We start from the raw sequence: 24,591 nt of genomic DNA on the forward strand, positions 1-24,591 counted from the left end.
GCTGGGTTTTTTAGGCCTAAGGTACATGAAGATATAGCCCACATGGGGGTGGTGTGCTCAGAGTGCCAAAAGGCCCAGTTACAACCTATGCCAATTATTGATGTACCTTTCAGGTGGTACTCGATGTAATAGGGCAGGAGCAGGTAATTATTTTGGGTGGAGGGCCACTTAACAAGTTTTGGTGAGCTGTCAGGGGCCACATAGGTAGCCCCACCCCTTGACAGTTGCCCTGCCCCCAGTAGCCACATTGGGACTGGAAGTCCTGCCCCCTAACCCTTGACCTTTGCCACCAGAAGTCCCTCCCCTTGCCGCCCCCCCCAATACTCCTTTTGGGAGGGGGGGGTTGCCATCTTAGAACCAGAAAAAAACCAAATCATACACTAGAAGTCAAGCACCTACCATAATATATTTTAATTTTATTACAAAAAAAAATTGTCATGACTTGTGATTGTGTACTGTATATAGAAGGGATTGCATAAGAATGCAAAAATAAAGTGTCACACTTCTATATTGTTTGTGTGTATGTGTGTGGTGGGGTGTGGAAGAGTGTGGGGGTTTGCGAGAGGGTGTGGCTGTATAGGAGGGCATAGGGTATGTTGGAGTGTATGTATATATCGATGGGGCTTGTAAGGAGGTCAGGGCACTCATGCCCAGCGCAGGCGAAGCTCTGGCCAGTGCTGCATGCGGGGAGGGAGCAGAGCCTGCCCTATTGCCGGGGCCCCACACTATGCACCTGCAGCTCCAGCACTCACAGTGGGAGAAGCCCTGCACTGGAGCCTGCTGCCTCCCCTGCTCCCTGCTGTGCAGGTTCCCACACCCTGCCAGAGTGAAGGGAACTCTGCCCCCTGCTTCCCCACAGAGTCCAGTGCAGGGCTTCCCCACTGTGAGTGCAGAGCTGCAGGCACATGGGGTGGAGTCCCCGTGATAGAGGTGGTCAGCGCTGCTCTGGGGGTGAGGAGTGCACCCATGCTCAGCCTGCCTGGCCACTTCTATTGCAGGGACTCCACACTGCACACCTGCAGCTCTGCACTAGCAGCAGGGAAGCCCTGTGGACTCCACGGGGAAGCAGGGGGTGGGGTTCCCTCCACTCCAACAGAGTGCAAGGACCTGCACAGCAGGGAGCAGGGGAGGCAGCAGGCTCCAATGTGGGGCTTCCTCCACTGCAAGTGCTGGAGCTGGAGGCATGCGGCACAGAGCCCCAGTGATAGGGCTTCACTCCCTCCCCCTGTGCAGCGCTACCTGGAGCCACACACCACTGGGTGCCTGTGCTGGGTATGAGCACCCTGACCTCCCCGCCTTCTCCTGCTGCTGGCAGCTGAGGATGCACGCCATGGGGGGAATGTGTGTAGCGGCCCTACACCCCCCACCTTCACCCACACCCTTCCCATCTGAGTTCCGCGCTCCCACTGCCCTTCTGGCCACAGGCTCCATGCTGCACTCATGCTGCTGCCCAGCTGCAAATACACCGCCCCCCCCCGCCCCTCCACCACCCCTGCGGCTTCCCTACCTGCTGCCCCAAATGAGCAAGTTTCGACTGCAGGAGGAGCCCCACCTGGCTACAAACTGCATCCAGTTCCACTCCACCCACGTTTTCAGTTTGTCCAGATCTGGTTGGGTCCACATCCTGTCCCCTAGCATGACTGCTTTTCCCCATAAGTTAGTATCATCCAGAAACTTGGCCAATGTGCTCTCCGCATACTCATCTAAATCACTGATAAAAATGTTGAACAGCATGGGGCCAAGAACTGAACCCTGTGGTACACCACCAGCCACCTCCCTCCAAGACAATACAGACCCATCCACTAACACACTCTGGGTTCAACCCCTTAGCCAGTTTCCAGCTTACGTAACTCTGGACTCTGGCAGGTCACCATCCCCCAGTTTTTTTTATAAGAGTGTCACGGGAGACCATATCAAAGGACTTTTTAAAATCCAAGTATATGACATCAACCATGTTTCCCACATCAAGGCAGTTCATTACTTGATCATAGAGGAGACAAGGTTGGTCAGGCATGACCTGCTTACAAGAAAACCATGTTGACTATCCCTCAGGATCATGCCTTCTGCCAGTCTCTCACAAATGGACTTCTTGATAATTTTTTCCAAAATTGATAATTTTTACCTAGTATCTGTCACAACCCAAAGCTGTGATTTTTTGTTTGTGTGTGCTTCGGCACTGCTAAATTATGTTCCCGCTAAATTGCAGCTTCCTTGCACGGTGGAGTTCTCTGCTGCAGAAGAGAGCCCCGGTGCAATGGAGAATTTCCCGCCAATTTGTAGCTTTCTTTGCAGGGTGCATTTCTCTGCTGCAGAGGAGAAATGCTCGTTGCAAAGAGTTCCTGCCATTCGTATTATAATTCGAGCCCCATTATTGGCTAGTTTTAAAATATGCACGTGGCGGCTAGTGATTGGCTTGCTAGCCGTATAAAGAGCTTGAGTGGTTTCCGCCCAAGTTGGAGGACTCCACGAACACCAGGAGGAGGAGACTTCGCGCTGTGTAAAGATCTCTAAGCGCTGTGGATCCTTATGGACCCAATGCATTTCAAGCAGGCAACAGAGGTCTGATCAGCCTCTAGCCTCTCCCTGTCACCGAGCGCAATCCTGACGTATCCTTCTTCCCTGCACGCAAAAAGGATCCACGGAGCCTAGCAAACTTCGTGTGAGTGTATTCAGAGCTCTTTGTTTTGAGTACTTTCTTCGGTTGGCACGACGGGCTCGCGGTTTAGAGCCTCCAACCGGATGGGCTAGAAGAGTGTTCACAGGAAGGAACTGTAGTCCGCCTCTCTTCTTTTCTATCTGCAACTGTAACTCAAGCAAGTTTTCCTGCCTGCACCACGACCATCTTCAGTGTAAGTAAATAATCTTTAAATCAACCATTACGCCTCTGTGACTAATTCTAGCCCGTGCGTGCCTTGCCGCCGCACAGTCCTTTCCAGCCCCGCGTACCCGGGCTGCTGGCCACAGCCCGCGTACGCAAAGACAGGCCCAGCTCACCCCCGGCCCGCACAGTATCGAGGTCAAACTGACAAGTCCTATAGTTTCCCAGATCTTCTTCTTCCACCTTCTTAAAGAGTGGCACCACATTGGCCCTTTTCCCAGCTTCTGGGACCTTTCCTGAGCAGCATGAGTCTTCATATATCTTCACCAATGGTCCCACAATGACTCCAGCCAACTCCCTCAGCACTCTCAGGTGTAGTCCATCTGGTCCTGCTGACTCGAAGACATTCAGCCACTCTAAGTGCTCCCTCACCAGTTCAACTGTGACCTTTGGTTGGCAGTGGTTCCCGCCCCCTCATCCCCTCCCCCCACATACATCCTGTATCCAACCAGGCAGGCAATCACCATTTGTATGCCAGGAACACTGATATATTCATTCACGTGTTCAGCTTTCTCCTGACTGTCTGTTATCAGCTGTCTGGTCCCATTCTGCAAGGGCCCCACATTTCCCTTGGTCTTCCTCCTGCTCCCTATATACCTAAAGAAAGACTTCCTATTGTCCTTGATTTCAGTCACCAACCTGATCTCAGTCGCCTTTCTTGCCTTCTTTATCCTTTCCTTACACATACAGGCTATACTTGTGTATTCCTTCTTGGTGGCTACCTCTTGTTTCCACTGTCCACAAGCCTCCTTTTTCTTTTATAATCACTCCTTGACTCCTCTGGTAAGCAAAGAGGGCTTCCTGGCCCCTTTACCGCCTTTCCTGCAGACAGGAATGGACCTTTTCTGCACTCTGAGGATTGTTCCTTTGAGGGACCACCATCCTTCCTGAACTCCCTTCCCCTCCAGTCCCTCTTCCCAAGGGTCTCTCCCACTATTTTCCTATGCTCATTGAAGTCAGCTTTCCTGAAATTAAGCACCTCTGCCCTACTGGCTGACTTCCCTGCCCTATGACAGATAGTGAAGTCTAACAACTCAAGATCACTGTCTCCCAGATTACCCTCAATCCTCAGATTTCCCACCAGGTCATCCCCTTCGGCTAGAACCAAATCCAACAAAGCCTTCCCCCGGTCAACCCATTCACCTCCTGTTCTACATAAAGTTCTTCCACACAGGTCAAAAACCTATATGATTGGTCAGATCTGGTTAAGTGCTTGTCCCAGCAGATGTCAGGGTAATTGAAGTCACCCATGACAACCATGTACCTTGAATGTGCAGCCATCAGTTCTCTGGAAAATTCCAGATCCAGCTCCTCCTCCTGGCGTGGTGGTCTGTAATAGATGCCTACCATCAAGTCCCCTTCTCTTCAAACTTAGATCTTCAACACAGTTTAAAAAACATCCAAGATCCTCAACACCTCCCCACCCTCCATCATATTTGAAGCATAGGCCTCATGCTAGTAGAAAGAAACTAAAAATATGATTTAATGCTAGGCATTATACTTAGCATATTAATAGTATTAAGTCCAAGCAGGCCTGATATGAAACAGATTTCTCCAGAAGCCCAAGTTGGCTCAGAGTGAACTGAGTGCTGCCTAATACAGAAATAGAGAATTCTTTTCACCTGACAAATCTGACTTCTTAGCACTTTTGTAATATGAACTCACAATACAACTCAGAATTTGCTAATCAGGAATTATTCATCAGCCAACAACTTCTTGAACAAGTGCACATTCATTAGCTTGGTTGTGCTCAGATTGATGAAAAAGTGGGCTTCTGTTCATGTTGTCGTACAGAAAGAATGCAGACTGAAATACAGAAAGAATGCAGGCTGAAATTATACTGTTGGTCTAGAGGCTTGCTTACACTGGACATCTTAGGAAAATTAATCATCTTAACTTTTAAAATTGATTAATTCAATTTATTAAACCCCATTGTGGGAACTGTAACAAAACAACTTTCATTCAGTTTAGCTTACTTCTCTTTTAAAGTAAATTAAACTAACCAGAATTAAGGGTACTTTAATTCTTAATTACGGTGCTCAGGTGGCAGTTTAACACAGTTTAACTAACCCACTTTAAATTTACACCTTCAGTTAATTTGGATTCATTTCCCTGAGTGACCTTATGTAGATAAATCATAGATCTTAGAGGACCAGATTGTTTTGTTTTGTTTCATTTCTCTTAGCCATGCTTGTAACTGAAAGCCTTTTGCAGACCTGTATCAAACTAGGCCCACTGAATCTGATAAGTGCGACACATATCAATTGATTTTGCATTTCTTCCGCATTCAGCTATCACCTGAACGGTTTGTATATTTAACCGCAGTTCAATTTTCAGCCAAGCCAAGCACCTCTGTCCCTCCCTGGTGGGTACTTTGTTTTCTAGTTAAACCAAAAAAAAATCCTTTTCTGGCTTAACAAAAATCTAAAACCTTCTAATCTCTTCACTTGGGTCACTCTTCTCAACACTAGTAGCCTCTGCTAGTCTTTAGGTTTGGCAGATAAATTCATACCCTAGCTCTTCTATAAAATGTGTAGTCCTTGAAAATTAAGCAGTTGTCAGATCCAATCACTTTTCTTCTCTCACCAAAAATGTTTTCTTGGCACCACAAACACTTACTCTGTGGAGAAACTAACCCAGCCTCCTTCAGATAGGTTGCTTATCTTCTATCAGGACTAAGAGTTAGAGCAATTTTTGCTCCTCTCCCATTGTCTCCTCTGGTGAAAAGGAGAACTTTATATAATCCTGGTTTTGCCTTTCTGCAAGGCCCCAAACTCCCTGGTGTCCTCAGAAGTTGCAAAACCCAGAATGCCTTGCTATAGAAATAGAATAATGTTTGGAAACAGGCTTGACTGTAACAGAGCATGCTGACCTCTTTAGTGTGCAAGATGAACGCAGGATCAGGGCCAATGTATATATTTGGTGCAGATTACACACTGTATTTACAGAAAGTGAGAAACAGGAAAGGATTTTATACAAGATCAAAATTTTATTAGAAGATTAACATTATCTTGATACTTCGTGACATTTTCTGAATATACCTTTCATAAACACAGATATTCATTTACTATGCTCATGTTTCTTTTAAACTGGCCTGTCAAGAGGGTGCAGTGTGCTACAAAAAACTTATTATATATGACAAGCATAGATTCCTTTGTCAGCAGGATTCATCAATCAAGCTGAAGTGGGTATACTTTATTGTATAAACTCTTAAGCTGTGCATATTAAATGGCCTCACCTTTTGAAAGCCCAGGCCTCCTCTGTTCAACCAATCTGGCCAGAGCCAATCATGATCCAACACAAAGAATGCTTTATCTAAGTATAAAAGTTCAGCTACAGCCTGCAGCATACTCACTAGGCCCCACTTTTCACATTGCTTCATCAGAAAGTTTTCCTAAAATAGGGCATTGACCCATCAAAATGAAAATGAGCCATGATAATACCTAGCACTCAAAGAGCACTTTTCATCTCCAAAATACTGAACAAACACAAACTAATGAATCTTTCAGCACCCTTGTGAGACTGGTAGATAAGTGTTACCACCTCCTCTTTAGAGAGAGGCGAAGCGGAAAGAGAAGTTAAGTCCCTTTGCCAAAGACACCGAGGTAGTAGATCGGAAACAGGATTAGAATTCAATAATTTCTGTGTTTAGACAATTAACTGTCTCGTATTCCTATTTCAACAACAATGGGATGTCTATGTATACTACGAATCAGTAGTTAAAATGGCACAGATTGATCAAAAGACTGCAATTCCTAAATGTTTTAATTTTTAGAAAAGCTGCACATATACAGATAGCAGCACTTTTCAAATGTTTAATGTGTACTTTAAGACTCGCACAATAATGAATCATTACATTTTTAGTACTGATAAATAATGAACAGGACTCTCATGAAATACGCAAGATTTGGGAAACAAGGCCCAGCCACACTGTTGTTATCCCTTTGATAAATGCAGTGGGTAGTATCATAAGCAGCTTTTGGATCTTCACTATGTACTGCAGATTAATATAAGGAGACATGTTAAGAATACTTATAATGAAGTGACTACCTAAGGAGCACCTAAACATAAACTATTATATTGTTTGTGGTCATTTTGCATTTTAAACACCATATGCAGCAATATACAGTAGAGATTTCCAATGTAGAACATAATTAGAAATTTTCTCCCTTCATAGAAAAAAACCCAAAATGACTGTCACTTAGGGATTATCTCAAAAAGTCTCATCCTGCAAACATCTGCAACCAAGTGAAGTGCTTGTTGTTATGAGAAGTCCCAAAAAATTCAATGGAATTATTTGCAGTTAAAATTTTGTTTTGGTAGTGTCTAAAGCAGGGGTAGGCAACCCCCAGCATGGCTGCAAAAGCTTGGCATGCAAAAGCAATTTGCTTGGCATGCATGCCTTGGGATAGATGTCAGGGAAGGGACTGGGGCTGTGCTGCCACAACAAGGATGGGGCCCCTCATGGCTCCCCCGCTGTCCGCTCCTCGCACGCCAACATCTTGCAAATCAAGGTTGTGGGTTTTTTTGGCACTCTGCCCAAAAATGTTGCCAACCCTGGTCTAAAGGACCAGGCTCCAAGTTTGCAATCTGTTACATATGATTTAAGAAAATTATTTACTGAAAGTTCAAAAAAATACAGTAACATTTTTCTTCCTGTCCCAAAAGAAAACATTTCTATGTACAAGGCATCATTATTAGTCACTTCTCATTTATACATGATTCTTTTCATTATCACTTTTTTCCTGTTTAATATAAGTAGAAATAATAAATATATATGGTACACCAGTTATGAGACCATTAAAAAAAACACAAGTCTTTCCAAAAGAAAACAAGAAACATTTTAAAGCACAGAAATTAAGAGCTAGCCAAAAAAACAAAGAACATAATTGTCCTTCCTGTCTTAGAAGCTGCAGTTGGTCCATTTGCTTCCAGTGGGAACTGCAACTTATGCAGTAAACCAGATAGCTTCAGACCTGAAATGACAGCAAAACCTCAAGATTATCATCCCAATTAAGTCCGTTTTGTGTCAACTACTTGGAAGAGAAACAAAATTGATTCTATTGTGTCAAAATGAAATGCACAATATTCAAATTATAGGGCAAGTATTTATTTTCAGTTGCTGTTAGCTTTAGGGGTTCTGAATGTTTTCTCTCCAAGAGTGGTATCGATAAATGCCACAATTTATAAGCAAGGTGTAGATAACCCATCAAGTTCTTCACATCTCTGAACAGGTATATTCACGAAACAAAACTTGACTTATTTCTGTAATTAGGGGCAAATTGGTAGAATTTAGCTAAGTAATAGGCTGCATCCCAGGCTCTGCAGAAGAGTTAAATCTTCCCATCTCCTCTTACAAAGACTGAACTTATGAGTTTACTTTTTGCTTTTTAAAGAAATGTTAGAATGAAGAACTGGGACTAATTTTACTCTAGTTTGTCCAATGTGTGGAAAAGTTACAATGCTGTGGGGGCCAAACTTTTTGGTAGGTGTGCTACAAGATAAACCTTGCACCCCACTCTCCAAGTGCCACTCTGATCCCCATCTTCTTCTCCTTCCCAAACCATTGCTCTGCTTTCTGCCCCCTGCCTTACCTACCATTCTGCTTCTTGTCCCCTTCTTCATCTGCTAGGAATCACACACAGGGGCTGTTGATGCCACTTGTGGCATGTGTGCCACAGGTTGACCACCCCTGTCATAATGCATGGTAAAAATGTGAAGTGACTCCATTACGAGGGACTTCTTCACTCATAAAATACAGTGGGAGCTTTGTCCCTTTAATACAAGCAGGTTTAGGCCTTATGTACATTCTTCACCATGTAATTCAGAAATATACAGTACTTAAGTCTCAAGTACACTCAACTCCCTTTGGCTTCAAGAGGAATGGAGTGCCCACTCCTTGTCTTTCCACCCCAGAGGAACATTCATAAATGTGTTCCTAGAAATAGTGTGCTATCCTTCACATATATGTGTGTGTGTGGACTATATATATGTGTATTTATATATAAATAATGGCTATTTCTTAGGTAAGAAAACCTTTGCAATTAGTTTGATCTGAGTAGATTTCATGTAAATCTACCCAGTCTTCCTATTTTTACTTTAAAGGGCATTTACTGTAGTTTTTTTCTGCTTGCTATCCAGATCTCCGTGCTGGCTTTGGTATCCTTCCTTAGTAGTCTCTGAATGCTGTATTCTCTAGAATTTTATATCGCATATGAGAAAAGTATTTATAAAATGTGTTTGTGCATCTATACTGATCATTCCCATTTGCCCTTATGTTCTTCAGCATTCTGCCTATTAGTCAGCTGCTGACCTGAACCCCAGAAATGACAGCATTTCACTGCTGCTGTAGGTCTCTGAATCCTAATCCTGCAATCAGTTTGAGAGATGTATGATTTGGAGCTCTAATGGACCATTCACATGGGCACAGTGGGACAATTAGGCTCAGGATTTCTCAAGCACCTTGTGGTGAAAGGTGCAGTGCCAATGTAAAATATGTTTGTTCTACATATACATTAATTATAGAAAGAAAAGGTTACCATTTTTTTCTATGTGGAACTACTAATCAAGTACCATGTTTAGTACAAATGCTTTATAAATCCTCTGAAAAATATTAACGTTCCTTTTACCAAATAATTAATATATCACTCCTGTGAAAATCAATTCACAGAAACCATGCTTCTTTCCAGCGATATAGACTTGCCGGCCATTGTTGCCTCCAGTAAAAGCATTAGCACTTCTATTTAAGGCAGTCTAACATTAAATGGCATGGTGCATTTCGGGAGTGCCTAACTTGTGGCAAGACTGCCAAAAGTAGCACAGGAGGCCTCTGTGTGTGGCATATGACAGACCTGGGGGGGACAGGCAGTTCAGCAGCAGGAAGCAGAAGACAGAAGAGGATGAGTGTGGCAGTTGGGGAGTTTGTAGAGCTAATCTGTGGCATGCCTGCCAAAAAGATCAGCTCCCACTGGTGCATTTACTAAGAAAATGACTTGAACCATCAATATTTCCCTCCAGAACAACCAACAGCTTTCTGTTGCATGTCTTTGCTACTTCCCTCCATCCCCAAATCCCTAAAATTGACATGTCTCCTTCCCACTTAAAAGTGCTAGTTTGAATTCCTCAAGTATCTTTATGACTAACAACACAACCATGCTGTTCTGCTCTTGGCTGGCACCTGACTTTTACACAGGCATGCCCCCTCCCACATGGAATTTCAAATCCACTGACGGACAGTTAGCAACACTAAGAGCAGCACTAATTTTCATGGATATGGTATTGTAAGTTATGCCACACAGGGTGAAACATGTTGGGCAGAGCAGCTAAGCAATGACAATTCTCATTTTCCAGCTGACTGTGCATGCAGAGCATAGTGCATACATTGTGCTAGTGGGAGGGGAGGGGCTACATAATGGTGAGCACTAGACAGCTGCCTTTCCCACTGTGTGACCCCATTAGAAACCACTAACACTGGACCTGCATGGTTTTCTTCCTTCAAGGCCCCTGTTATCAAAGGATTTCCCAGAAGGCAAAAATAAGTCTAATTTGTATTCTAATCTTTTTTTCCCCCTTTGAGACAGCTGTTTACATGGGTCTGTGCCTTAATAAGCAAGTAGGGATACACACAGTTACAAAGAAACAGATACCCTAAATGCCTCCTTTTTCAAAAATTAAGGTTAATAAATTGAGCTGTAATGACTAAATTGGCACCTTCTTGTAACAGGGAGCCAGACGTCCCCTGTTACTTTAAAAGGAGTGCTGCAGGCAGCTGAGCTGGACCCCAGCAGGGAAAGGAAACTGGTCCATCAGATCCAGGGTGGATACCCCTATGGGTGATTGGAAAGTCACCTGACAGGAAGGGGCAGGATTTAGGAGACACATAAAGCCAGTGCCTGAGATCAAGCAGTCAGTCTGGCCCTGTAGGCAGCAGGAAGAGGAGCTCCTGAGCAGAATGTCTGCAGGAGAGTGACTGGCTGATACCTGAGCTGCCCTGGGGACTGCAAATAAGAAGCTTATAGCTTGCAGGGGAATATGACCTAGTGTGGGGGTGGTTTGTTGTAGTCACTGGGCCTGTATTTTGGTGTAAGGTTTAAAACAGTGGACTGAGAGTGGCTATAAGGGGTGAATGAGGAGGCCACAGTGGGGTGCCAGAAGCACAGTGGTGCTTTAAGCCCTGCTAGGGGCTGGGGCTCAGGATGCAGAGCAGGCCTAAACCAAAGGGTGTTAAAATCTAGAGAAAGGCTGAAGTCTTACCTGGGCAGAAGGCAACTGGGGCCAGAGGCCCAGTGCCCAAGACCCAATGCAGTGGGCCTAGACTAAAAGGAGTCCAGCTAGAGGAACGAGGCAGAAGCTAGGACAGCCAAGGCCCTGACAAGGGTGTGGGGGCCTGAGGAGGTCTGACATTGTATTGGGACAAGGTGCCAACTGGAGCAATTCACTGTTAACATGTGCAAGGCATGCCTATGACTGTAGGAGTGGAGAAGGGCACAAATAGCCCTTAAGGCAACAGGTGCCCTGGGGCACAGATGGGCCAGGAGGGCCACTTAGCACTTAAGGGTCAAGGTTGGGATCAGCGGGGTCAGAGACGGACCTGCTGGTCAAAAGGCAGGTGAGGGCTCTCTCTGGGACCCAAAGGCAACCTCCTGTTTTGCAAATCAACAAATTTACATCAAGGCATTGCAGGCAAATGAAAAGACAAGATACCCAGGGAACTGGATGGGGCAAGAGTTGTGTGGCCAGTAGAGGGCACCACAGCTGCCCCTAGGGGGCACGATCCTGTTGGACTTCTGAAGAGGGATTCTTAGTAGGATAAACATGTCCCTTACAGGTCCCCTCTGCAGTTTGAATGTGCATGCTGAGAAAGGAGACTCTATGGGAAATAATTTCATACTTGAAATCACATACTTGGAAAGCTGATGCACAGGTTATCCAGCTGGACATAAAAATAAACCAAAACATCCCCAATGCCAAAAGCTTACTGTGAAAAGAGGAGCTGAGGTGCAGGGACAGATTCAAGGGGACTGTGGCAACATGGTTGCCACCTCTTTACCCCCGCCCTCCCCTTCAGCTGTGTGGCCATGCACAGTGAGCTCTCTGAGCTCGCCAGCTGACCATTGCAAGGTTTGGGCTGAAGCTCCTGTTTTCACAGAGCTCCAGAGCCCAGACAGTGGTTGCCCTTCTCCCTTCCTCCCCACTAAATTCAGCAGCAGGAAAAAAGAAGGGATGAGCAGTAGAAGCAGCATTCGGACCCTGGGCTCCAGAGCCAAGGGAAAACAGAAGCTAAGCACCACTGCTACTCACCTCCTCTTTCACTCTGCTGCTGAATTCAGCAGCAGAGTAGGGGAGGATGAGGAAGGGAGCAGGGAAATGGTGGCTCCCCTGTAATTCAAACCCTGGAAACAGATTTTTAAAACATTACTGCTTGAAACGCCTTCAGACTCCAAAGAAAACGCAGAACTTATTTTTCAAATGATGACTTTGACTTTGATAGGTTTTCTAAGGATTCCTGCTCTCTGATATTTAAAATTTGGGGCAACATTTCCAAATGTTTCACATCTGTAATCAAGCACTTTATGTAAGTCACATTCTGGACACCTAAGGAAAGTGGCCTGACTAACAGAGATCTGGAGCATAAATAAGTTCCTGTGAAGCCAGTGGGAATTAAAGGTGCTTAGTACCACTATATCCATCCAGTCCTCTTGTTTATGAATTGTAAAATTATTTAGTTTTGGCCAGAGCCAACCTTAGGGAAAATGGTGCTTTGGGCAAACTTGTATTTTAGCACCCCTCTCCCTATGTCCACCCCAAATCAGTGGTGCTTCTACAAGCAGAGGCAGGTAGGCAGGGCCAGCAAGGAGGCAGAACTGTATGCTGTGCCAGCAGGCAGGTGGTCTGCAACTGAAGGTGGGGCCACCATGGGGGGCAGGCTGGGCTGGGCACTTCTTCTACCTGGGGCAGAGATTGGCTGGAGTGGGGCATGTCGAGAGTCCTGCTGTGAGCACAGGCTGCTCAATTGTATGTGCATGTGGTGCCCCACTGATCATGGTGCCCTAGGCAGTCACCCATGTTGTCCACCCCACTAAGTCTGGCTCTGGTTTTAGCTCACTAAACTAAAGCCCTACTGAACAGGAAATATTTAGCCGAAGCTAGAAAATGCACACTTTAGTTCTGATCATGTCAGATAGCAATTACTTCTTCCATGCTCACTGACTTCAGTAGCCTTAGCTCCTTTGTGGTTCTAGCAGCTGAGTTTCTTTAAGCAAGATGGCCTCAAGGTTCTTACCAGCTTAGATCCTTTTTTCTGTTTATGGTCCTTCTCTTCATTTTTTTCTTTTTCTTTTTTTGTTATAGCTAAATAGAACCATACTAATTACACATATTAATTAAAACAGCAAACATACATATTTATTGCCCAGGTGTGAAGAAGATTCATCATGTTGTTGGGTGTTATTCTTCCCGAGAGGACTGCTGTCCTAAGAAACAGAAGATACATTTTGATCAATTAGGCATAGAAACAGAATGAGAAATGAGTTCAGGAAGAATACATCAGAGCCTGCCCTGCAAAACTAGCCTAGTCTCCTTATCAGAGCTACATTACAGGCAAAATTTTCCATTAAACTCTACACAGTGAACCTTTGCTGCCCTCTCTATATTCTATGGGATGTAAGTATGTGCATAAGTGCTTTATTAAATAGGGATGAATTTAAGTAGTACTGACAGGTTTTTCACAACAGGAGCCTCTATGCTGAAAAATCCCTTACATGTCTGTTTCCGGGGTACACTGTTCCCAGTGCTACTTACCATTAAAATCACTAGGAGTTCTTTACATGTAGGCAAAACAGAATATTTAGGTCATGAGTTTTCCTGTGGAGTTGTAAAGGGAATCATCCTCTTAGATTGGATTGGCCCGTGTAACCAGAAACTGGTTTTGTGAAACCTACATGCCTCCAGAGAACAGCAGATTACATCTCTGTTCACTTCTCTGAAAGAAGTTTTTCACCAATACACACAAGAGGATAATTTAGAAGGTATACTACAGCCTGCTAAAAAAGGAATATTGTCTATCAGGAATCACTGTTGTATAATTATAAGAGCACAAGCCCAATGCAAATTAGTTAATTCACTTATTTGCTGTTCATTTTGAAAATTCTGTAGTAATCTGATTTTTTTTAATGAATAACCAATGCTTTTGAGGTGAGTTACATGGGCAGCAGTATTTGGCCTCTAATGAAGTGCAAACTTCAGAGGCTAGCATAAAACTTGGTATCATCTGGGATTCTAGTGCAACTGCTAGAAAAATCCAAAAGTAACTTAAAAAACAGGGCCGTCGGGGGGGGGGGGGGGGAGGGCCGAATCAGGGCGACCGCCCTGGGCCCTGTGCTTTGGGGAGCCTCGTGGAGCTGGGCGGAGTGGCCATGGTGACTCTGTGCTACCGCTGCTGGCTTCGTGTCCCGCTGCTTACTTCCCTGCCCCCCCAATGGCAGCAGTGACTTCTTTGCATCCAGGGCGCATGGGATCAGGGCAGGGGCGGGGCCCCACATGAGCTGATTTGCTCCAGACCCCGCACACTGCTCAGGTCAGCTCTGTTAAAAAATGTTGAATTTATTTTCACTTCAAAATATTCAAAATTTATGGAGAACAATACTATCAAATACATTATTGAAAAATATACTGAAGTAGCTGCTAGCAAATTTTCATTTACTGAAGCCATCAATTTTCAGTGCACAACAAAAATGTCAGCAATCATTTTAATAATTCATTATACACATTTTGATAGAAAAATATTGGGAAAGAAGGCATAGAAAGAAAGCTGTGTTCTGTGCACAGAAAAATTAGTTTAAACAGTATTTCCGTGGAGGAGGGGGTTAGTTTTGAAATAAGGAGCAAATATTTCAAATATAACTCCAGTTGTTATACAGTTTTGTCTCAACCAACTCCATAGACTTGCAAAGACTCAGTGCCAGATTAACACGTAGGCAAACTAGGCACATGCCTAGGGTCCTGAATTGCAGGGAGGCTCAATCCTTCCCCTCTGTGGCAGCAGTGCAAATGGCCCTTTCCACCCCCCTTCCCTTCCCTTCCCCTCTGCCAGCCTTGCTGCCACAATACCTGCTTCCTAGCAGCGGCTCCAAGCCCCGCTCCCCACTGGCAGCAGTGCTGGGGTGGGGAGGGGGGACTCAACTGGCCCTAAGCTCATGAGTTTGTTTGTCTGGGACCCACTAAAGGGTTAATCTGACCCTCCAAAGACTTTCTGGTTTCGTTATTGGGTTTCTTTGTTTTCTTTTTGGCCTACATATTTTAACCTTTCTTCAATTTCAGATACCTGTTCTATATTAAAAATATTGAGGGGAGGGAAGGGGCTGCTGCACTAATGATGGTGCAGGGAAATAACAGAATTGCTTTGGGGAAGAAAAGGTGAAAAATCTGTAAAAAACATTACCAGGTATTTTGGTTGTAAATGTTCAATATGTTCTGACCAGCTTTAGTGTCAAAGGAATCCTGTGTTCCTGCCACCTACTAGGTAGATATTAGTAAAAGAATCTCACTGCTCCCCATTGAAATATGACAGTTGTAAGGGTCTGCATCAAAGCCACTGAAGTTAGTCGATTGATTCCTTTTAAATGCACTGGCCTTTATACCAGGACCTAAAATGATACATATGTTTCTGGATGCATGAAATATTGCTTGCTACAGAAAGCTGGCTATGCTGTCCTGTATCTACCAACAGCTGTAGTGTGATAGTAGCAAGGAACTTTGTCTAGTTGCTTTATTACAGATACAGTGACTGCCAGCCTGCATTCTTTCCTCCCTTGATGGCACAGAGATTAAGGTAGGTGCTACACCTCTCACTGGTATATACACTCTCTCACTATAGAGAGAAAGTTCTGTGTGATGTGTGTGAAGCCCATGAAAGTGTTCATTGGCTTTCATATATTGCTGGATATCCTCCTTGTAAGTGTAGCCCAGGTAACTCGGGTATATACTCCCCTTCTCCAATTGAGGGGAACTGTTAGCTGGCAGGTGTGCTGTGGGGAACTGCAGACCGCTCAGTTCCCCTCCGTCCCTATAGAACCAGGCCAGGACAGTCAGGGGACTTAACTATATACACATTTATTTACATTAACTTATCACAAGGAAAAGAAACATGAATATAAACATATGTACTATATATAAGATAACTAAACAAATAACATAAACAATAACCTCTGGGTAAATGCCATAAAACCTTATACCAGTGCTCTAGATACAGGTAAGTCACAGGTAAGTATCTGACCTGAAACAGATAAACCCCAAAATAAACATAGATAGCTAACAGATAAACTATAGATAAGTATGGGTGAACAGTAAATAAGCCACAAATACATACAAATAAACAACAGGTGAAATAATAGCAACAGGGGGTCCCAGCAGAGCCCTAGGACTCGACTCATCTACTCATTTACAAACATGAGTTCACAAAATATAAGGCATGACATCACACCACTTATGGCGCAAAAACCCCAAAGATAAATGTAATCCCGAGGGGAAACCCCAATGCCCTTGGGCTTTTCCCAAGCCCTACAAGGAAGCTGGTAACTTTAGGGGGGCCCTCCCAGTGGGACCTCCACTTTCAGGAGCCCTTATTTAACCGGGGGGACTCCCCCTCCCCTGAAGGAATCCTTTTCCCGTGCAACTCACAGCTCCCAGGCCTGGAGGGTGGCCCTCATTCTCTGTGCCAAGCTGCTCTCTCACCTGCGGTGGGCTTCGCAGGGGTTGCTGTCTCCTGGAACAGGGCTCCGCTATGCAGGGCTTCTGGATCTCTGGACTCAGCCTTTTGCTATGGGTCAGAGGCCTGGGCTGCCTCATGCAGCACCAGGCTCGGTCTGCTCCCAGACCTTCTGTGCAGCACCTCCTGCACCAATCTCCCAGTCTCATTCTGGGGGTTGTGGACCTGAGCCACTCAAGTGCTCCAAAGGTCCTACTCCATGCACTGGTCTGTGCACCGTGTCTCTGACTGCACGCCAGAGGTTGCAGACCTGCGTCACCTCACGCAGCTCCCAGGGACTGGATGCCATGCTGTACACTGAGAGCCTAGCTGCTGGAGCGGTCCACCATTCCCCACTGATGGAAGTCTTCAGGGGCTCTTCCTGGGCTACTGCTTTGCCCTGCTGAGCAGCTCTTCTCAGCTCTTCTAAGCCCCACTGTTATCTCTTCTCTGTCCTGGATGTGTTCCCTCGTGCTGGGCACACAGGTCCTTTTATACGCTGCAGGGCTCCGCCCCTGAAGTCTTCTGGACCTGAGTGTTGCAGTCTTCAATCAGGTCCGAGGGGGGAACTCCTCTCCCCCTTCCCTCAGGAAAGGGGCATGACAACTCCTCTTGCTGCCTCCTGATTGGTGGATGGACTCCACCAATCAAAACAGCAAGATTTCAAGCCTGGGACTCAACCCAAGCTCCAAAAGACAGGCCTGCTACATAAGGGTAGTGCTTCCATGGGTAATTGAAGAAGACACAACACAATCTCATACAAAGATATCTGCACTAACTGTGGAATCAAATGCAGTCAGTCTGGCTGCATTTGGATGGCACTCCAGCTTGCTAATGAAGTTGAATAAGTCTCAGCATTTCACCATACAGACATCCCCAGTTATTTTTTATTGGTTGACTATGCACCAGGGGGGACAAGGCTGAACTCCTCAATGAGTTCTTTGCCTCAGTGTTCCTAAGAGAGGGGCAGGACAAGGCTCTCACTGGGATTGTAGAGAGGCAGCAGCAAGACACCAGACTGCCATGCGTAGACCCTGAGATGGTGCAGAGTCACTTGGAGGAGCTGGATGCCTTTAAGTCGGCAGGCCCAGATGAGCTCCATCCGAGGGTACTGAAGGCACAGGCTGATGTCATTGCACAGCCACTGGCAATGAGTTGGCAGTGTGACGAAGCCATCAGAAAAGCTAATGGCACTTTATCGTGCATCAGCAGATGCATGACGAACAGAACCAAGGAGGTGATACTTCCCCTCTATCGGGCGCTGGTCAGACCACAGTTGGAATACTGCGTGCAGTTTTGGGTGCCGCACTTCAAGAGGGATGTGGATAACCTGGAGAGGGTCCAGAGAAGGGCCACTCGTATGGTTAAGGGCTTGCAGGCCAAGCCCTATGAGGAGAGACTGGGGCACCTGGACCTTTTCAGCCTCCGCAAGAGAAGGTTGAGAGGCGACCTTGTGGCTACCTATAAATTTATCACGCAGGCACAGAAGGGAATTGGTGAGGTTTTATTCACCAAGGCACCCCGGGGGTTACAAGAAATAATGGCCACAAGCTAGCAGAGAGCAGATTTAGACTAGACATTAGGAAGAACTTCTTCACAGTTCGAGTGGCCAAAGTCTGGAATGGGCTCCCAAGGGAGGTGGTGCTGTCCCCTACCCTGGGGGTCTTCAAGAGGAGGTTGGATATGCATCTAGCTGGAGTCATCTAGACCCAGCACTCTTTCCTGCTTATGCAGGGGGTCGGACTCGATGATCTATTGAGGTTCCTTCCAACCCTAGCATCTATGAATCTATGAATCTATGGTAATATTATAGTGCTTGGAGGGAAGATGCGTGAGTACAACTCCAGAATAACCATATTTACTCCTGTTCCACCTTTGTTCATGTATTCAGATTAAATATTTTAACACACACAATATTAGAAAGCCTATAATTATAACTACAAATCAACAATTTAGTGATGAGGATAAAACAGCTGCATTTTAGGAAGAGGAACACAATAAGAAACAAAAGTAAATATATTCTTTCAGAAATAAGACCGGGTTATGCCCTGAAAAATCTATAGAGAGTTTTTGCAAATGTCTAGAGCATTTCTAGATTTAAATGGGATACTGAAAAGCAAAAGAAGAATGGTATTACACTTAGTCACTGGATCAAAGGTATTTTTTCCGTTGACACCTAATACTTTATGACACCAGAAAAAAAGATGAAAGTAATTTGAACATTCTTATTTAAAGTCTTAAAATATTTTTATTAAATTAAAAATGTCTTAGCTTCAAGCTATAGTTTCCAAGACAATAAAAAAACACCTGGGTCAAAACCTGTTAGGTTTTATAGCAAGTCTAATGGCTTGGCTTCTGTATGCATGCTGAGTATTTTGTTAGAACAGCTGAGATTTCAATTGAGTTGTGGGGTTATTTAGCACTGAGCTGTGTAGCACATTACTTAGTCCAATCCACTGGGGATAGTTGTCTTGGCCAAAAGCTCTGGATATTGTGAATCATTTTGAAAGTGCTGCATACAAAATGCAAAAATATGACTGTTTGCAACTAGTCTAGATAGACTATATGAGTACCTTGAGGACTGTGCTTGAAATAAAAGATATATTTATATACAAACTATCAGAAACAAAATAGGCAGCCAGCAAAATCAGTGAAACATTGGCTTTTGCTTCTTTTTCCTGATTTGGGACTGTTCAGAGAGCATACTTTAAAGAAATTCCAGTGTCAGCACACTAGCATATGAAACAAATTAAAGTAGCATCTAGGAACACAGAGTCATCTGACTCTCTCAGTATATAGCTCCTAGCACAATGGGACCCCAGTCTCAGTTGGAACATATAGATACTACTGTAATAATAACAAAAAACTCAGTTTTAAGCTGTGGAAAATTCATTTCATACATGTCAACTTTGTAAAAATCATTGACTGAAGTATGAAAAGGGAAGCAAGCATTGCCAAATTGTAGTTGATGTAGCTAAGCAAGTTTTGTCAACTGTGCAGGTACACATGTGATGAGACCCCACTTTACCTGTGTTCATGACTAGGGACACCTCTGAAGTTGGAGGGGGAATTGTGATCTCATATAGATTGGCAGAGGGCAGTGAGAAGCCAACTGCACTTAAAACACACTGTTACAAAAACTGAAAGAAGCAATGCAAAGTTTGAGAAAGAGGCTTTTGGCATTTGGGTATAAAATTACACAGAACTGACATTAGAAATGTTTCTTGATAACTTACTGTGAACCCCTACTTCATCTTAAGAGCTTTTACTGTTACCCTTATCTTCCCTGCCTCGCTCCCTTGTATTGTTTGACAGAATCACTTGTAGAAGTTTTTCTCGACATCAAAACAAGTGCTACATCAACTTACATAAAGGGGACTGGAGCATGACTGGGGTTTTTACTGTAATACAAATACATTGCTGTAATACAAATAAAACAACAACAATAATACAATTAGGATAAGATGCAACAGTACCTACTATAGCTGCAACACTGATCTTTGCTATGGTTAATGTGCTGTTATAGCACTGATTAAAAATTATTTCCCCAGCAGTTCAGATACTCTATTAAAGTATTATAAGGAAACTAGATCATAATCTGATTACTTTCCTTCAACAGAGTGGGAATAGAGGAAAGGGCCACACCTACGTGAGACATTTACTGAGGAGTTACTAGTTCCGCAGTAAATGTCTCAGCATCTACACGTGCAGGGCCATTAGGCTGGAGTAAACTAATTAACTCCACATCAAAGTTTTTTACTTTGCACCTAGAGGGTCGCACCTAGAGGGTCGCACCCAGAGAGTCATGGTGGATGGGTCGGTCTCGACCTGGAAGGGTGTGGGCAGTGGGGTCCCGCAGGGCTCGGTCCTTGGACCGATACTCTTTAATGTCTTCATCAGTGACTTGGACGAGGGAGTCAAATGTACTCTGTCCAAGTTTGCAGATGACACAAAGCTATGGGGAGATGTGGACACGCCGGAGGGCAGGGAACAGCTGCAAGCAGATCTGGACAGGTTGGACAAGTGGGCAGAAAACAACAGAATGCAGTTCAACAAGGAGAAATGCAAAGTGCTGCACCTAGGGAGGAAGAATGTCCAGCACACCTACAGCCTAGGGAATGACCTGCTGGGTGGCATGGAAGTGGAAATGGATCTTGGAGTCCTAGTGGACTCCAAGATGAACATGAGTCGGCAGTATGACGAAGCCATCAGAAAAGCCAATGGCACTTTATCATGCATCAGCAGATGCATGACGAATAGGTCCAGGGAGGTGATACTTCCCCTCTATCGGGCGCTGGTCAGACCGCAGTTGGAGTACTGCATGCAATTTTGGGTGCCGCAATTCAAGAGGGATGTGGATAACCTGGAGAGAGTCCAGAGAAGGGCCACTCGTATGGTTAAGGGCTTGCAGACCAAGCCCCACGAGGAGAGACTAGAGAAACTGGACCTTTTCAGCCTCTGCAAGAGAAGGTTGAGAGGCGACCTTGTGGCTGCCTATAAGTTCATCACGGGGGCACAGAAGGGAATTGGTGAGTATTTATTCACCAAGGCGCCCCCGGGGGTTACAAGAAACAATGGCCACAAGCTAGCAGAGAGCAGATTTAGATTGGACATTAGGAAGAACTTCTTTACAGTTCGAGTGACCAGGGTCTGGAACGGGCTCCCAAGGGAGGTGGTGCTCTCCCCTACCCTGGGGGTCTTCAAGAGGAGGTTAGATGAGCATCTAGCTGGGGTCATCTAGACCCAGCACTCTTTCCTGCTTATGCAGGGGGTCGGACTTGATGATCTATTGAGGTCCCTTCCGACCCTAACATCTATGAATCTAACATCTATGAATCTATGTGTAGACACTGATGCAGCTGGTAGGGCACAAGGGTACCCTTGTGCCCCAGCCAGCCCCTTCACAGCACATTGAGCTGTGGTGGGGGGGAGCAGTCCTGGGCCCCATTCCCCTCACCCCCCAGGGCCCTGCTAGCAGGGGCTGCTCAGACCTGACTCAACGTGTTGCAGTCCTGGGCGCACCTTCAAATGGTACACCTGAGAGCAATAAATTTTGGACCACACTAATTGTACATGTAGATGCACCCAGGGAAGAGGAAAATGTTATGCTATTGTGATAGTAAACTGTTCTTGCTCTATTCCTATTATTGGTTAGAAGTACCTGGAAAATGGGGATCAGATACCAGGCAAGAACATATTCCAAGGACCCTGTTGGATCCAGGTAAAGACATAGTTAGGGAATTTGTAATCTTTCCAGTAATAGCAACACAGATAAAATTATGGGTATTGTTACTGAAATACTAGCTTGTACAAAAACAAGGGGCTCCTGCTATTATATCTGTATTCCATTTTCTATTTCTAAGGGCGTATGAGGTCATCTAGTTATTATTCCACTGCAGAGTCTATTGCTAGCAAACCAGATACACATCACTATTATTTCAGTATAAAAAATATCATATTTACTCACATACCACACACAACTTTCTCTCCAAAATCAGACACCCTTCCCCCCACCCCATGCCCCAAAATCAGGATGTGTGTCTAGAAGGCTGATTTTTTTCTTACTGGAATAGAAGAATGGAAACAGTCAGACACTGTTGCAAGATAACTTGGCTGTTGTGCTTCTCCCTCTGCCAGCTTCAGGAAGGGAGGGAGCAGAGTTCACCATTCAGTGTCAGAGCTAATGTTAACCCTGCCACAGCCACAGCCACAGCCGACAGTATTTGTCCATGCCTGGGAAAATCTTTTGTATCCATTCTGCTTTCCCAAAACAAGGTGTGTGTCTTGTTTCAGGACATGTGGTATGTGAAAAGATACAGTATATTTCTTATTCGGAAAGAAATACAAAAGGTTATTTTCTTAAATGCAAAGCTGCCCTGCTACCAGCCTCTGAATGGTTGTCTCCATAATTATAAAATAAATAAGGAAGTAGTTTTAAAAATACCTGAGAATAGATTTATGCTAAACTGAAAATGTAGCCACAGCAAAATATGTGAGGGAAAACATTGGTCAGCAATCTAGGCATAGCTGATGGTGTCCCATTTAGCTGATAACATTTTCAGTAAGCCCCAGGCAATATAAGACAGGCTATAGTAGAGGTCTCACTGCACAGCAACAGAATCATGGCAGAAGTGGTTTCTCAGTTGCCTTGAACCTGGTGCTAAACTCCTGTACCTACTGGGCCTAACCAAGGAATAATTCTCTCTCAGTATCAGCAGGATGAAGTTACATAGTCCATAGTGTCATAAAGGGCTCAATGAAATGGGAAGATAAGGATTGTCCCCTGTTCAACAAACAACAAAGGAAGGATGATAAATTGGGTGATTCCCCTGGCAGGAGGATATCTTGGGCTGCAGTTCAGAGCATCAAGGTAAATTAAGATATAAACATCAACCCACAGTGCTGTAGCTCTTAGCAGGCTCAAGAGCTGAACCCCTTGGCTGTGGTAGCCTCTGTTTTAAAAACTCTTGGAAAGACACATAGGGTAAAAAAAACCCACTTTAATTAAAAATGGAACCACCAAGACAGATGGGGAAAAGTATATTCTTTATTTCATGGTTGTGCCCATAGACCTCAGTCAAAATTGTATGTTGGAAATTGCACAAATATCAAATAAAAAGCAGTCAATATTTGAAAGAGCTGGCAGGGTATTTATTTTACAATTTCTATGAAGAATGAAACAACAACAGGGGTAATGCAAGAGAAAATGAGAGAAAAGAAAAAAGAAAGGGTACAGAGAAAGGAAAAGAAAAATAAGGGTGCTGGCTTCTTCTCCTTTGCAGATAAACATCTTTTTCTGAAGCCATCTGGAAGGTAAATAAGGTACTAAGATATAAGCTCACAATAACAGAAGCAAAGGTATTTTACATAGTCAAAGTCACTCCATAAAGTAACTAGGAGTGCCAGTCCTTACCACTTCCTGGCATACAGAATACCAGTGAACTATTCCTTGCTGTCCTCCACTGGATACTGCTCAAGAGAAAGAAGGAAGAGAAGGAATTTTTTCTTAGTGAGGGGACTCACAAGGAAGAACTAAGAGGCAAAGGGCCTCATTAGGGAGAACTAACTTCTTTACCTGTCCCTGGATCCCTCCCTCTTAATCCTAAAAGTAGCAAAAGAAAAGAAAGAGGATGAAACTGTTAGTGTATAAGAACAATGGAACCATGCCCCACATCCAAATTCCCTTTGGCTGCAGCAAAGGCTCCAACGGCTGAGCCCTCAGTGGGTGAACAGCCATTTAGAAATTAAAAATGACAACACAAAGGTTCTTTACCTCCTTAGGCACCATTATCCAGGTGGGCTTACTGCAGCAGAAGCCAGGGCTCCCACCCCTTGATTATCTAGGAGGGACAATTATGGCCATCATCTGCCAGTTCCAGCAGCAGAATGAGAGTGTAGCATCTCAAGACACGTGTGGTTAAATATGCTGGAGAGAACAAAATTCTTAAACAAAATATTGGCTCTTGTTTTCAGGAGACTCAAGAAGTCAAGATCAAGGCATAAACTAATAACCTGAAAACAGAAAATGATAGGATATTATCCTATCAGGCCCAAAACACACCTGTACAAATACCCATTCTGGAGATCTGGGACAGGTACTCTGGCAAAGTTGCTGCAAAGCCCCCATATTTCACTGTCTGAGAGAAATTGTATTGAACAAAAACAAAGGAGTCTTCAACCTTCACTGATGAATTGAGTGGTTGGATACAATGTGCAGTATTGTTCATTACAGAGAGCAAAGTTGTGCGTTGTGAATCTCAGAGGTTATGACAGAAAAGGAATGACAAATTCACACACACAGCATTGGAAACAGATGGATGGCAGTAACTCCCAGGCACAAGCTCAGGTCTATTTGAAAGTCACTCAGCTCATGGTGCCAGAATGATCTACTTTATCATGTATAATAGAACTCCAGAATGGGTATGTCATCTTACCTATGCATGAGGAATGTCATGAGAACCTGTTAGAA

General features: G+C 44.5%; 1 protein-coding gene across 1 annotated transcript in view; it reads right to left on the reverse strand.

The window, feature by feature from the left end:
• Window positions 1-5,847: 5,847 nt before the first annotated feature.
• EMCN (endomucin) overlaps window positions 5,848-24,591 on the reverse strand; it is a 112,365-nt gene continuing 93,621 nt past the window's right edge. The window contains exons 8-9 of the mRNA XM_006264504.4: window positions 13,279-13,350; window positions 5,848-7,854 (exon numbers count right to left, since the gene is read on the reverse strand). Coding sequence (XP_006264566.1) covers window positions 13,325-13,350 — 26 coding nt within the window. The 3' untranslated portion in view covers window positions 5,848-7,854; window positions 13,279-13,324. The remainder of the gene's footprint in view (window positions 7,855-13,278; window positions 13,351-24,591) is intronic.

This window comes from Alligator mississippiensis, chromosome 2, assembly GCF_030867095.1.
Source record: "Alligator mississippiensis isolate rAllMis1 chromosome 2, rAllMis1, whole genome shotgun sequence".
Classification (NCBI taxonomy): domain Eukaryota; kingdom Metazoa; phylum Chordata; order Crocodylia; family Alligatoridae; genus Alligator; species Alligator mississippiensis.